The sequence below is a fragment of the Trichechus manatus genome, unplaced genomic scaffold (genome assembly GCF_000243295.1).
Source record: "Trichechus manatus latirostris isolate Lorelei unplaced genomic scaffold, TriManLat1.0 scaffold00048, whole genome shotgun sequence".
Taxonomy (NCBI): domain Eukaryota; kingdom Metazoa; phylum Chordata; class Mammalia; order Sirenia; family Trichechidae; genus Trichechus; species Trichechus manatus.
Genome location: NW_004443984.1, coordinates 5,355,059 through 5,370,827, shown reverse-complemented (window position 1 = coordinate 5,370,827; position 15,769 = coordinate 5,355,059). Strand labels below are relative to the sequence as shown.

General features: G+C 41.8%; 1 protein-coding gene across 1 annotated transcript in view; it reads right to left on the bottom strand.

The window, feature by feature from the left end:
- Positions 1-15,769, bottom strand: part of STPG1 (sperm tail PG-rich repeat containing 1) — a 64,142-nt gene that overhangs the window by 10,029 nt on the left and 38,344 nt on the right. The window contains exons 5-7 of the mRNA XM_023732010.1: positions 15,073-15,243; positions 9,133-9,241; positions 3,682-3,847 (exon numbers count right to left, since the gene is read on the bottom strand). Of these exons, the coding sequence (XP_023587778.1) occupies positions 3,682-3,847; positions 9,133-9,241; positions 15,073-15,243 (446 nt within the window). The remainder of the gene's footprint in view (positions 1-3,681; positions 3,848-9,132; positions 9,242-15,072; positions 15,244-15,769) is intronic.

The window sequence follows — 15,769 nt, the reverse complement described above, 5'->3', positions numbered from 1 at the left end:
TTTGCTTTTTAACACTTTAAAAAGGTCTTTTGCAGCAGATTTGCCCAATACAACATATCGTTTGATTTCTTGACTGCTGCTTCCATGGGAATTGATTGTGGATCCAAGTAAAATGAAATCCTTGACAACTTCAATCTTTTCTCCTTTTATCATGATGTTGCTTATTGGTCCAGTTGTGAGGATTTTTGTTTTATGTTGAGGTATAATCGTACTGAAGACTGTAGTCTTTGATCTTCATCAGTAAGTGCTTCAATTCCTCTTCCCTTTCAGCAAGCAAAGTTGTATCATCTGCACACGGCAGGTTGTTAATGAGTCTTCCTCCAATTTTGAGGCCACGTTCTTCTTCATATAGCACAGCTTCTTGGAGTCTTACAGACTGAATAAGTATGGTGAAAGGTTACGAGCCTGACGCACAACTTTCCTGACTTTAAACCAAGCAGTACCCCCTTGTTCTCTTAGAACAACTGCCTCTCAATCTATGTAGTTTCCTCATGAGCACAATGAAATGTTCTAGAATTCCCTTTCTTCACAATGTTATCCATAATTTGTTATGATCCACACAGTCGAATGCCTTTGCATAGTCAATAAAACACAAGTAAACATCTTTCTGGTATTCTCTGCTTTCAGCCAGGATCCATCTGACATCAGCGATGATATTCCTCGTTCCACATCCTCTTCTGAATCTGGCTTGAATTTCTGGCAGTTCTCTGTTGATGTATTGCTGCAGCCGCTTTTGAATGATCTTCAGCAAAATTTTACTTGCATGTGACATTAATGATACTGTTTGATAATTTCCGCATTCAGCTGGATCACCTTTCTTGGGAATAGGCATAAATATGGATCTCTTCCAGTCAGTTGGCAAGGTAGCTGTCTTCCAAATTTCTTGGCATAGGTGAATGAGCGCTTCCAGCATTGCATCTGTTTGTTGAAACATCTCGGTATTCTGTCAGTTCTGGGAGCCTTGTTTTTTGCCAATGCCTGAAGCACTTACTGATGAAGATCAAAGACCATAGCCTTCAATATGGATTACACCTCAACATAAAGAAAACAAAAATCCTCACAACTGGACCAATAAGCAACATCATGATAAATGGAGAAAAGACTGAAGTTGTCAAGGACTTCATTTTACTTGGATCCACAATCAACACCCATGGAAGCAGCATACAATAAATCAAAAGACGCATTGCATTGGGCAAATCTGCTGCCAAAGACTTCTTTAAAGTGTTGAAAAGCAACGATGTCACTTTGAAGACTAAGGTGCACCTGACCCAAGCCATGGTGTTTTCAATCGCCTCATATGCATGTGAAAGCTGGACAATGAATAAGGAAGACAGAAGAATTGATGCCTTTGAATTGGGTGTTGGAGAAAAATACTGAATACACTATGGACTGCCAAAAGAATGAACAAAACTGTCTTAGAAGAAGTATGACCAGGATGCTCCTTAGAAGCAAGGATTGAGAGGGTGTATCTCATACTTTGGACATGTTATTAGGAGGGATCAGTCACTGGAGAAGGACATCATGCTTGGTAGAGGGTCACTGAAAAAGAGGAAGACCCTCAATGAGATGGATTGACACAGTGGCTGCAACAATGGGCTTAAACACAGCAGTGATTGCGAGGATGGCACAGGACCAGGCAGTGTTTAGTTTTGCTGTACACAGGGTCACTATGAATCAGAACCGACTTGACGGCACCTAACAACAACAAAACAACAACCACCTTTGGTGCAGCTTGGGCTTCTTCCTTCAATACCATTAGTTCTTGATCATATGCTACCTCCTGAAATGGCTGAATGTCAATCAATTCTTTTTAGTACAGTGACTGTGTGTATTCCTTCCATCTTCTTTTTATGCTTCCTGCATCATTCAATATTTTGCCCACAGAATCCTTCAATTTTGCAACTCTAGGCTTGAATTTTTCCTTCTGTTCTTTCAGCCTGAGAAATGCCGAGTGTGCTCTTCCTTTTGGGTCTTCTAACTCCAGGTGTTGCACATTTCATTATAATACTTTGTCTCCTCAAGCTGCCCTTTGAAATCTTCTGTTCAGTTCTTTTACTTCATCAGTTCTTCCATTCGCTTTAGCTACCCTACATTCAAGAGCAAGTTTCAGAGTCACTTCTGACATCCATTTTGGTCTTTTCTTTCTTTCCTGTCTGTTTAATGACCTTTTGCTTTCTTCATGTATAATGCCCTTGATGCCATTCCACAACTTGTCTGGTCTTTGGTCATTAGTGTTCAATGCATCAAATTTATTCTTGAGAATAGTCTCTGTCATGGATTGAATTGTGTACCCTCAAAAATTTCTATCAACTTGGCTAGGTCATGATTCCCAGTACTGTATGACTAGCTACCATTTTATCATCTGATGTGATTTTCCTATGTGTTGTAAATCCTATCACTATGATGTTAATGAGATGGATTATCGGCAGTTATATTGATAAGATCTACAAGATTAGATAGTGTCTTAAGCCAATCTCTTTTAAAATATAAAAGAGAGAAGCAAGCAGAAAGACAGGGGGACCACATACCACCAAGAAAGCAGTGCTGGGAGCAGAGTGTGTCCTTTGGACCTGAGGTTCCTGCTTGGAGAAGCTCCTAGGCCAAGGGAAGATTGATGACATGGACCTTCCTCCAGAGCTGACAGAGAAAGCCTTCCCCTGGAGCTGACGCCCTGAATTTGGACTTGTAGCCTACTAGACTGTGAGAGAGTAAGTTTATCTTTGTTAAAGCCATTCACTTGTGGTATTTCTGTTATAGCAACACTAGATAACTAAGACAGTCTGTAAATTTGGCTGACCTTAACCCCAGTTAATTCTAGAAATTCTAGAGGGCACTCTGCTTAACCATTTGAGGAATAAATAAGCACAGTGAGTTTTTGAACCTCTCAGGTGAAAATAACATTAAACATGCAAGATACTAAAAATGGTAACACAAATCCATAACTCCACTTTTTAAAATTTGTGCTAATATCAAGTCCCCATTTTCACCTATTACATGCCAGACATATATTTTTAATCCTAAAAGCAACCATACCAGGCATGAATTAGCTCTGCTATACAGATGAGGGTGTGGAGGCTCAGAGAGGTTGGTATACTGCCCAAGGTCACACAGCATGGAAGCAGAAGAGCAGGAGTTCAAATCCAGCAGGTCTGACCAACTCCAAAATCTGGGTTTTTTAACCTCTATCAGTGCAAAAGTTATGAAAGCTTCACTGTTTCTATATGTTCTACCACCCTAGTGGCAATTTTATGTTATAAAGACAGAATAATTTCAGCACCAGGACAGTACAGTATCATGGGGAATGTAGAAAGATCTAGACAGTCTTGAGCCTGATTCTCAGTGGCACCTCAAGTTAGCTGCTGTGGACTTAGGTAAATCTCTCAGCCTCATTGAAGCTCAGCTTTCTCTTCTATAAAATGAGAATAATAATTCTTACAACAATGGAGTTGTTGTGATAATTAAAAAAGATTTCAAGTTTCTGGCACATAGTGGTTGCTCAATAAATATTAGCATTCAACAAGTATTTCTCGAGCATGTGTTGACTATGTGTCCACAAGGGCCTCTGGAGAGTGACCTGGTGCTGTGTCTGCCAAGCAGTGACACCCCTCCCTTTTCTGCTTGTGTTGGGGCCCTTCCTCAGCATCACCTTTCAGAAGAATGATCAGAATGAGCAGCACTCACGGAATAAGAGTCTTCTTCGGAACTTTGGTATGGTCGTTAGGGTTGTAAGAACCGGGTCCTGGGCCTGTTGACAGCAGTTTTAATCCACGGTCAGTTTTTGATTTAAAACAAGACATTAACATCTTTGGTGACTGCTTCACAAGGGATTCGTTGATATTATAATGCCCTAAAGCAGAGAGAAATTTTAGAACAGAATAAAGAACTCTTCTCAAATAAATAAAATGCAGTACCTTATACCTAAGAATACACTTAACAACTATAAGGCAGGATCACTCCAGGATGGTCAGATGGAAGGGCTGCTTGAATGAACTAAAAACAATACCATTTAGAGAACACGTGCCACATGCATCACGTACTAGCTCATTTAAGTGCACAGCAGCCCAGCAAGATGGGTATTAGTGCCTCCATTCTACACACCAGGAGACTGAGACTCGGAGATAACTTGCCAAAGGACACCCAGCTAACCAGGTACTTGGACAAATCTCTCAGCTTCACTGAAGCCCAGCATTCTCTTCTATAAAATAAGGACATTAATTCTTACAACAACAGGGCTATTATGACAACTGAATACGATTTTAAGTTCCCAGCATATAGTAGTTGTTCACTTTATATTGTACAATCAACATGTATTTATTGAGCACCTACTACGTGGAGACAGGACTGCCTATCTCCAAAGCCCATGGTTTTTCCACCATGCCACAAGGCCTTGTCGCCAGAAACTGTGACAGAATAAAATTCATTTGACTGTGTGCACAGAGTCAAGGAAGAAGAGAATGGCCTGAGCTGGGGTAAAGAGGAAGCAATCTCACCCCTAAATTGTGGGAGCCTTGTAAACGGGCGCAGGGGTTTTGGAGGGCAAATTGGCAGCGATAAACAAAAGTCACTAAGAGGTCTGCACACTTTGACCAGGCTTTCCACTACTCAGAAATTAATTATTCAACAGAACAGAAAAGCTCTAAGCACAAAGGTGTACATAAAGCAATAGCTACAATAGTAACAAAGTATATTGTTGTTGTTAGGTGCTGTCAATTGACTTTCAATTCACAGCAACCTCATGTGACAGAGTAGAACTGCTCCATAGGGTTTTCAAGGCTGTAATCTTTATGGGAGCAGATCTCCAGGTTTTTCTCCCACAGAGCTGCTGGGTAAGTTCGAACTAACTAACCTTTTCATTAGTAACCGAGTGTTTAACCATTGCGCCACCAGCGCTCCTAGTACCAAAGTATAAATTGCCCAAATGTCCAAGAACCAGGGCAGAGTTATGGGAAATACAGCCCAGTCTCATGGAACGTCAGTCCTGACAAAATCAAAGATCATAAAATGGTAATACAATTACCACACAAAAATATTTTTTTTTAAATAAAAATGAGAAAAGTAAAATAAGACACAAAATTCCACATACATGATGATGACGTCTGTGTACAAACGGATATATCTGAAGACAGAAAGGGCGGGAACCAAGAGAAATGGAAACCGTTGTATTACGGTGGTGGTAGCGTGGGTGGTCACATTTTCTTAACATTGCAAGTTGATTTTAATTGTTTTAAATAACATTTATTTTTCCACTGCAAAAGTACCAAAACCAATGACATGGTACATATTAGCAAAGATTTGCTTTAAATGAAAACATGTAGTGATGGTGAAGGTGAGGGAAACAGGCCCCTTATCCAAGCAAAACAAAACAAAATGAAAACCAAACCCGTCGCCGTGGAGTTGATTCCGACTCATAGTGATCCTATCGGACAGAGTAGAATTGCCCCATAGGGTTTCCAAGGAGCACCTGATAGATTCAAACTGCCGACCTTTTGGTTAGCAGCCGAAGCTCTTAACCACTGTGCCACTAGGGTTTATCACTGGTCTGAAGGGAAGTTTGGTTCAAATGTCAAAAACCCTAAATATTTTACATACCTCTTGATTTGGCAATTTCACTTTAAGCAATTTATATACAGAAATAATTTTGATTCTCCACAAATTGTTAGCTACAAGGATGTTCACTGCCTCTCTGTTTATATTGGTAATAAATTTAAAACAACCAAAATTTTCAACAAGAGGGCATTTGTTCATTAATAACTTATGGTCCTGCCATACTATGGAATACTATAGACCCATTAAAAATTACGTCCTAGAAGAATTTTTAATAACATGAAAAGATATTCCTAGCATGTACTTAAGTTAAAAAAAGCAAATGTCCAATTAACAGCTTTCATAATAGCATTTGGAGCCCTGAGTGGCGCAGTGGTTAAGAGCTCAGCTGTTAACTCAAAGGTCGGCAGTTCAAATCCACCAGCCGCTTCTTGGAAACCTTATGGGGCAGCTCTACTCTGTCCTACAGGGTTGCTGTGAGTTGGACTCCACTCAACAGCAATGGATTTTTTTTTTTATAATAGCATTTATAATACTCTCTTTATGGTAGGAAAAAAATATATATCTACGAGAGAAAGAAAGAAACAGAAAGATAATACAACACACCAAAATGTTAACATGCCACCTTGCTTTCAATGCTGGATTTACATAACTTGGTAAAAATCTGTTTTCAAAAGATCTGGAACATGTATTACTTTTGTAAATGGAAAAAGCCAATTTTTTTTTTTTTTAAGGTTAAAGCAATGCTTGAATGATAAAATTTGGAAAACACTGAAAAGCAGAACAAGAGAAAAAAAAAGTCGTTCACAGTGCCACAACCCAGAGAGAACCAATGTTAAGATTTCAGTGTATTTGCTTTCGTCTTTCCTGAGTGTAGCTGGATTCGGTTCCACAGTGTTGAGCTCACAGTGTGGGTTCAGTCTACCTTGCATCTCTAAGTGACACTTTAACTTAGGCATTTCCCAAGTGCTAACAAACTTTTTTGCAGGAAAAATAAAGAGAGGGACATTTGTAAGGTGGCTAGAATTGGGCTTGGCACATCTAAACTTCAGAAAATTCAACTCGCAAAGGTGTAAAAGGTGAGTGTTTTGGTCAGAATTGCAGGTAGAGGGAAGCAAGCGCAGCATTACCCTCTCCAGAGAGTGGAAAGGATTGGCCGCAGGTCAGAGGGGCAGACTCCCCAGGCTCTGGCCCCTGGCAGTTCCCTGGAAAGTAGTGGGAGGGGGCCTCTGAAGAGCACCAAGTTCCAGCCCAGTGGGCCAGGAATCAAACCCAGCTGTAGGGCCCTGGACTAGTCACTTGCTTTCTGTGTATCACTCTCCTCATCTGCAAAACGGGGATAAAATAATAACAGCTCACACTTTCTGAGTGCCAGGCACATGGTCCGTAGGATTTTGAGAGCATTTGATGAGATAATGAAAGTAAAGCTCCTACCACACAGTAGGGGCTTAACAGATTCTAGGCCCCACCTTCCCCTCCTGCTCTGTGTTGAAAGGGGGCCAGGACCCCCCAGGAGGGAGCAGGCATGTGTGGCTGGCTGTGAGGGTGCCCACACTCCTGGGCTCACTGGCGGGGACTCTGGCCAAGCCCAGGGATGCCGTCTTTGTCTCCTGAATAAACAAAGTGGGGTTCTGCCCCATGGATGACGCAAGGCAGGGGAGCTTTAAGCGGGGCTGAGCCTCCTAATTAGGGCTGGTTTTGTTATTCAGCTTCAGACTGATCTTCTTAGCTTTAACCTGGATTTGTGGAAATTTAATGAGCAATGCAATTTAATCCACACTCCCCTCCAAGAGGAGATTGTGCGATCAAACCCTCCTGCTCCTCTCATCTTGGCTCAGGGGCCACGGCTCCTGTGGGTGGGGGGTGGGGGTGTCTTTGGGACCCACTTGCGAAGGTCTAATACAACAAGTGGATTTCATTTTACTTGGATCCATAATCAACACCCATGGAAGCAACAGTCAAGAAATCAAATGATGCATTGCATTGGGCAACTAGTTTGCAAAAGATCTCTTTAAAGTGTTAAAAAGCAAGGATGTCACCTTGATGACTAAGGTGCACCTAACCCAAGCCATGGTGTTTTCAACTGCCTCATATGCATGCAAAAGCTGGACAACGAATAAGGAAGACCGAAGAAGAATTGACGCCTTTGAATTATGGTGTTGGCAAAGAATATTGAATATGCCATGAACTGCCAGAAGAAGGAATAAATCTGTTTTGGAAGAAGTACAGCCAGAATGCTCCGTAGAAGCAAGGATGGCGAGACTTTGTCTCACATACTTTGGACATGTTATCAGGAGGGACCAGACCCTGGAGAAGGACATCATGCTTGGTAACGTAGAGGGTCAGTGAAAAACAGGAAGACCCTCAACAAGATGGATTGACACAGTGGCTGTAACAATGGACTCAAGCATAACAACAATTCTGAGGATGGCGCAGGACCAGGCAGTGTTTCGTTCTGTTGTATATAGGTTGCTATGAGCCGGAACTGACTTGAGGGCACCTAACAACAACAACAACAATACAACAAGTGGGATCCCCTGGGTGGTGCAGATGGTTAAGTGCTTGACTACTAACCAGAAGGTTGATGGTTTGAACTTAAAAGGTCAGAGCCTTGAAAATCCTCTGGAGTGCAGTTCTACTCTACAAGCATCACGTGGGTTCGCCATGAGTTGGAATCGACTCGACAGTAACTGGCTTGGGTGTTTTTGTTTGTCTGTTTGTTTAATACAACAAGTGCCTCTGGATTGTAGACTGCTGCAGAACCAGCCCTTTCTGGAAACTTTTCACTCAGGCTGGCAGGGAGCAGTAGGAGGTTTGAAAACAATGCCTCTGCCCATGCCCAGTGGGGGAAAATGCTTGCAGGCAAGCTCTTGTGTATTCCTGAGACCTGGAGGGTTTCAAAAGGCACAGTGGAATGATGGGGGAAAACAGGCTCTTCAGCCAGACACCTCAGGGCTTAGGTCTGCTGTTTACTAGCTGTGAGATGTCGGGCAAGTCGTTTCAACTCTCTGAGCCTCGGTTTCCTCATCCGAAAAGCAGGGCTAGGAGTCCGAGCCTGTGAGGACTGGTGTGTGAGGACTGCATGGAAAATACTTAGGTCGGTAAATGGAGCTATTACCCATTGTTTTATGACTAGATGATGAAGTCACCTCTAGGTGTAGGAGAAAAGGAATACTGTAGCTGAGCCTCACACAATCTGGATGGATTGTCATCTCCCCCGCCCTCTCTCCCTTTCCACCCTCCAGTGGCCTGTGATGACGCCTGGGGTTATGTGAGTTTGCACACCTCTGAGGTGAGAAGCCACTTTCTGACCTGGCTGTCCAAAGCAGATATGCCCAGTCAGGAAAGAGGAGGCCAACAAGACTGCTTTGCGGGACCATTTCCAGAGCCCTGTTAGCCATCTTCCCCGAAAGGGGAAAGCTGGTCTTATCCTCACTGTGCTCCTCTTTGTTCAATATCTGCCTCCACCTCCTACTCCCCAAAAGCCAAGCTCCTTCAAAAGAGACTCTTTGTGAAGGAATGGGTACCCTACGCATCAAATCGGTGCACAAACTCTTGGGTCAAAGCCAGGCCAAGACAGCTGCTTACCTGGAGCAGGTCCTGTTTCAGTAATAGTGAAAATTCCTCTTTGGGTTTTTGACATAAACCCGGCTCGGGCACAGACATTGTTTTTCTGCTTGCAGTAAGAGATAGAGGCCTGGGGGGAGAAAATACCCACAATGTGCTCAGTGCCTTTCCTTTCTTTGTCTTTGCTATCATTCGTTGACAAGTGGCAAATTTGGGGGAGAAAAAACACAAATTTTAACCTGTCCTCAGAAAATGAGCTGACATGAACTGAAAAGGTCACACCGCCTGTGCCTTCATCATTACCCCAGCTTGAATGGTCTAGGAGTTTGTAATCACCAGCAAATGTCTGTTAGCCCAGCATGGTACAGGGATGGTGGTACAGTGGAAGAGAAAGAAAGGGGAATAGACAGCCTGAAGACCTAGCTTCTAGGCTTGCTTCTGCCACACACAGACTGTGTGATCCTGCACAAATTGTTTAAACTCCCTGACCTTGAGTTTTCTCATCTGTAAAACAAATCAAATAATCCTTACTCCACTTGCCGTAGAGGATCGCTGGGGATGGGGCAGAGTCAACAGAAATAATCTATAGGGAAGTGTGTTGGAAAAATGTATAATGCTACATATGAAAATTATTTTTATCATTTTTTTCCATTCTTATTATTCTTTTCAGGGCATCCCTGAGTGGAGCAATTGGTTTGCGCTTGACTATTCACCAAAAGGTTGATGGTTTGTACACACCCAGGGGTGCCTTGGAAAACAGGCCTGGCGAACTACTTCTGAAACGTTACAGCCTTGGAAACCCTATGGAGCAGTTCTACTCTGTACATAGGGGTCATCGTGAGTTGAAATCAACTCGGTGGCAACTAACAATTATTCTTTTCAGGATACTTAGTCCTACCTACCCCCACCCTGGTCCCTAGGGTGCATTCCTCACTGTTCAAACAGTCCTTCTGTAAACCCAGGATTTGGGGCATACAAGAGAATTGTATAATTTAAGATTATGATTAGCACTCCCTGTCTTGACTTTTCTGGACTGACCAGAAATAAAGAATTTTGTCGAACCCATGCAATATACATTTGAGAATGTCTGATGTGTTCAGAAATGTAAAAATAATAGCAAAAATAAGAACCCTGAGATCATTCTTACATTACACATGAATCACAAATATTTTAGATGCCAGTTTGCAAGTATTTCCCTGTATTCAGGAGATAAAAAATGCAATAAAAATTGTACCTGCAGTCGCTGGGAATATTTACTGAATGACTGCAACTATTTGCTGGGGTCAGGATGGTTTGATTTTCTGTGATACTCCTTTGTCAAAAAAATGTTTCTCAAGAAATGCAGATGGCATTTTGATTTTGTGTTTACAAAGGTGGAGGAATTTAGCTTTTCCCAGGGTCCTAACGGCAAGACTGCATGCAGAGAGGACAAACAAAAAGATCAGATGGAGAGGGCTAATTACTGGACACAGGGAGAGGAGCCACGCTGCTGAGAGGAGATAATAACATGGTACCAAGGAAGAGGATTCAAACAGAGAAGTGGGGGATCATGGTAAGCAAAGGAAAAGAAAGGCCCAGCAGACCTCAGTGCACAGTGTGGCTAACAGGATTATCCCATTTCTACTCCTTGCCAGTTGACTCAACCATTGTTCTCCTGGTTTGAAAAAAGCCTGCTGTAGACAAAACAGTACTTCAGCTTTATTCCTCACCCAGACAGAAAAGCAGCTGCCAAGCGGAGCATTTTTGTACACGCTGAGTGTGTGTCACTGCAAGATTTTTCCTATTAGACTAGAAAAATATTCAGCTCTACTGGTGGGTTAAAAAAAAAAAAAATGAAGTGGATTAATTATATTGCCACAGGAGGAAATCCAAGACACAGTTAAGTGGGAAATGCACATGTGTCATGTAGAACATGATCCTGATACTGGAGGGAGGGAGAGAATACGGAAGAAATTGCCTCTGGTTTTTGATGGTGATTTGCTTTGGGGAATAGCATTATGAGGGACTTCCACTTTCTAATTCATACATTTCTGTAATGTTTTAGCATTTTATGATGAGCATGTATTACTTCCAGAGTCACATTAAAACAATAATGAACAAAAAGCACGCACCTAAAAATGATCTATTGGCAGAAGGACAAAGTTCTGACTCAGGTAACAATCATTTCTAGATTAAAAACTACCTACTCCTGGGGAGTTATTCTTCTGATGTCATAAACATTTATTGCATGCTTACTGCATACCATGACCTGTGCCGGGCATTGGAGAGATGAAGCAGGGTGGAGGAGCATGCAGTGGGGTTGGGGAGGCAGACAGGTGAAACACCAACTATGGCACCCACACTGCACTCCATTCCATACAATAGCTAGAGGGAGCTTTTAGAAAGTACATCAGATCACATCACTCCACACCTCCCACCCTACTTCAAGGGCTTCTTAGTACAGAGAACAAAATTCAAGCTCTCTCCCAGGTCTTTAAACCAAAAAACCAAACCCATCACCATCAAGTCAATTCCAACTCATAGTGACCCTATAGGACAGAGTACAAGTACCCCATAGGGTTTCCAAGGAGTGGCTGGTGGATTTGAACTGCCGACCTTTTGGTTAGCAGCTGAGTTCTTAACTACTGCACCACCAGGGATCCTCCCAGGTCTTTAGGGCCCTGCATAAACTGGCCCCTGCCTACCTTGCCCAGCCTCACTTTCTCCCCTCTCCTCCTAGTTCACATGACTCTAGTCATTTGGCTTTCTTGGAGTTCCCCATGGGCTTTGCTGTCCCGGGACCTTTGCACATGCTATTCCCTCTGCCCTCCAACTCTGGCACCTTCAGTCTTTGAGTCTCAACCTCGGAGCCTTCTCTGACCACCCAGTCTTGAGGAAGTGGTACTGCAATACCCCTCTCCCCCAATATTCTCTCTCTCAAGCTCCAGGTTGTCTCCCTCACAGCTGTAATTATTTTGTCTGTTTACAGGTTCTTGTCTGAGTTCTCCACTGGAATCTATGCTTAGGAGGACACTGCTGTGTCACCCGCCTGGCATAGAGTAGCCACAGAACTCATGAAGAGTTGGAACACGGTGACTCCCAACGCTGCCCAGGTTTCTGCCTCTGCCATCCACCTGTGTTCATTGATGGCACCTGTGCAAATGATGCTTTCAAGCTGGGTAACTTTGAGCAAATCCCTTCACCTCTCTGAGCCTTCTGTAACTGTGAGTAAGATAATCCACCTCATCATATGTGAGTATTGCATAAGAAGATGAATAAATAACTTAGACCAGCACACTGCCCATGAGAAGTGCTTTATCAACATCATCATTATTATTTTCAGGCTTCTGATTACACCAAGGAAAGGCTACTTAGAGCTGTGCTGTTCTACACAGTACCACATGTGGCTGTCAAGCACTGGCTGGTCCAAATTAAAATGCACTGCAGGTGTAAGACACATACTGGAGTTTGAAGACTTAGTATTAAGAAAAGAATGTAAAAGGTCAAATGAATAATTTTATATTGATTAGATAGGGAAACGATAATATTTTTGATATATTGGGTTAAAAAATATATTGTTAAAAGTAATTTTCACCTGCTCCTTTTTACTTTTTAAAAGTGGCTACTAGGACATTTTAAATTACATATGTGGACAGCATTGGTAGAGTAGGCACCAATATTGCTTTAAGCATAACTGATTAATTCAACCAGAGAAAGTGGGCAGAATCTTTGCAGTTATAAAAATAAATATTATTTCTAGATATTATAAAAGAAAAAAGACAATTGAAAATGAAGTATTCTAAGGCCAAAATATTCTGAAATATGACATAATAGTATTAATACCTTATGTACAATTCACATCTTACGCATTTCAGGTGTTTTTCATATTCATTGTCTCATTTGCTTCTTATAATGACCCTGCAGGGCAAGTATTATTAATTCTATTTTATAATTGAGGCTCAGGAGGTAACATGACTTACACCGACATCACTGGCACAAATCAAAAAAACAGAAAAGAACAAATGTTGGAGAGCTGCGGGGAGATTGGAACTCTTATGCACTGCTAGTGGGAATGCAAAATGATATAACCATTTTGGAAAACGATATGGTGCTTCCTTAGAAAGCTAGAAATAGAAATACCATATGATCCAGCAATCCTACTTGGAGGAATATATCCTAGAGAAATAAGAGCCATCACATGAATAGACATATGCACACCCATGTTCACTGCAGCATTGTTCACAATAGCAAAAAGATGGAAACAACCTAGATACCCATCAACAGATGAATGGACAAACAAACTATGGCACATACACACAATGCAGTATTATGCAATGATAAAGAACAAAGATGAATCTGTGAAGCAACTCACAGCTTGGATGAATCTGGAGGGCATTATAACGAGTGAAATAAGTCAATCACAAAAGGACAAATATTGTTTGAGACTACTACTATAAAAACTAATGAAAAGGTTTACACACAAAAAGAAACAATCTTTGATGGTTACAAGGGAGAGGAGGGGTAGAGATGGAAAAACACTAAATAGACAATAGATAAGAGGTAACTTTGGTGAAGGGTAAGACAGTACAAAACACTGGGGAAGCCAGCACAACTTGTACAAGGCAAGGTCATGTAAGCTCCATAGACACATCCAAACTCCCTGAGGGACCAAATTACTGGGCTGAGGGCTGTAGGGACCGTGATCTAGCTCCATTGGCATAACAGAGTTTGTAAAGAAAATCTTCTACATTCTTCTACTTTGGTGAGTCTGGGGTCTTAAAAGCATCTGAAGTCTTAAAAGCTTGTGAGCAGCCATCGAAGATACTCCACTGGTCTTATCTCGTTGGGAGCAAGGGAGAATGAAGAAAACCAAAGACACAAGGGAAAGATTAGTCCAAAGGACTAACGGACCACAACTACCACAGCCTCCACCAGACTGAGTCCAGCACAACTAGATGGTGTCCAGCTACCACCACTGACTGTTTTGACAGGAATCACAATAGAGGGTCCTGGACAGAGCTAGAGAAAAATGTAGAACAAAATTCTAACAAAAAAAGACCAGACTTACTGGCCCGACACAGACTGGAGATACCTCCAGAGTATGCCCCCAGACACCGTTTTAGCTCAGTAATGAAGTCATTCTTGAGGTTCACCCTTCAGCCAAAGATTAGACAGGCCAATAAAACAAAGAGAGACTAAAGGGCACACCAGCCCAGGGGCAAGGACGAGAAGGCAGGAGGGGACAGCAAAGCTGGTTATAGGGAACCCAAAGTGGAGAAGGGAGAGTGTTGACATGTCATGGGGTTGGTAACCAATGTCACAAAACAATATGTGTACTGTTTAATGAGAAGCTAGTTTGTTCTGTAAACCTTCATCTAAAATACAATAATTTTAAAAAAAGGTAATATGACTTTCTCAAAGACAGCCCTATCAATCTCCATTTATTAGGTAGTTCTTGTGTGCCAAGAGCAGTGCTAAGCACTCAGCCTAGACCATCTCATTTAATATTTGCCTTAATACTATTTTGCCTCAGTGAAAACAAAGCAACCATTAATCTGCAGAGCACTATTGTTAAAAAAGAAAAAAAAATGTTCTGACATGGAATGATGAAGTTTATTTTCTCCGTAAGAACCTAAAAAGTAAATGAACAGCGTCTACAGATGGTAATATACCCTTATTACAGATGAGAAAACTGTGTCCCAGAAAGGTTATATGACAGAAGTTATTAGGATTAGTATTTCCCAGGGCAGTGGTCTTCCCACTACTCCATAGTGGCCTTCATGTTCCCATACTTCTCTCTGGGTTCTGCAAACTCCCTACAAGAGTCTTGTACAGCTTCATGCACCTATTGGGTAGTCAACAAATGCTAACTGGTTTACCAATTGCATTAAAATGTTATTTCCCAACCCTCTCCTTCCTTTCTTTTCTTTTAGTAAACCATTCCCTCAATACGTATTTAGTGAGCACATGCAATGTTCTTACATTGTAATGGTTTGGTGCAGGAGTTTCAAACTTGAGAACTTTGGCAAAGCTTGGCAACTGGAACATGCTGGAACAGGAATTACTGAAGTCTTTCTTTGAAAGAATATATGATGGGATAGAGTATGCATTCGCTGCAGGATATTTAGAAATGATGGTGTCCAATCTGGCACGCTGTGAGTAAAAAGACAAAGGAATCAGCACTGTCACATAATCTCATGGCTCTGAAGGACAGATGTCAAAAAGATGGTGCTCAGCACCGGGTCTAAAAAAATTTTATAAAATGTGAAATTCTAGCAGGTAATACTGATAAACTGAATTCAGGCTTTGAGGATTTGCTCTTGGAAAATGCAAGTGCAGACCTGCTCTAACTTCTGTAAACTAACTCAAATTATTCATTTTATGTTTGGGACTTGGCAAAAATACTTTTGCCATAAATGCTTTTCTACCCTGTCGTCTTCCAGACCACCTACACTTGACTCACCAGCTGTTTGGTAAGTTACGTGATGAGAAGCTTTAGACAAATCTCTCCCAATCTAGGTTTTTCTTCTGGGTAAAGCCTCACATCTTGTTTCTAAGGTTAAATGATCTGAATGCCCTAGACAGCCAGTCTGCTACAAACATCTTAAAGGTACTAGGGTCCATGGGGTTTACTGTCCACCCATGCCTCCTACCTCCCACCTAATTTACTGTTTTCATA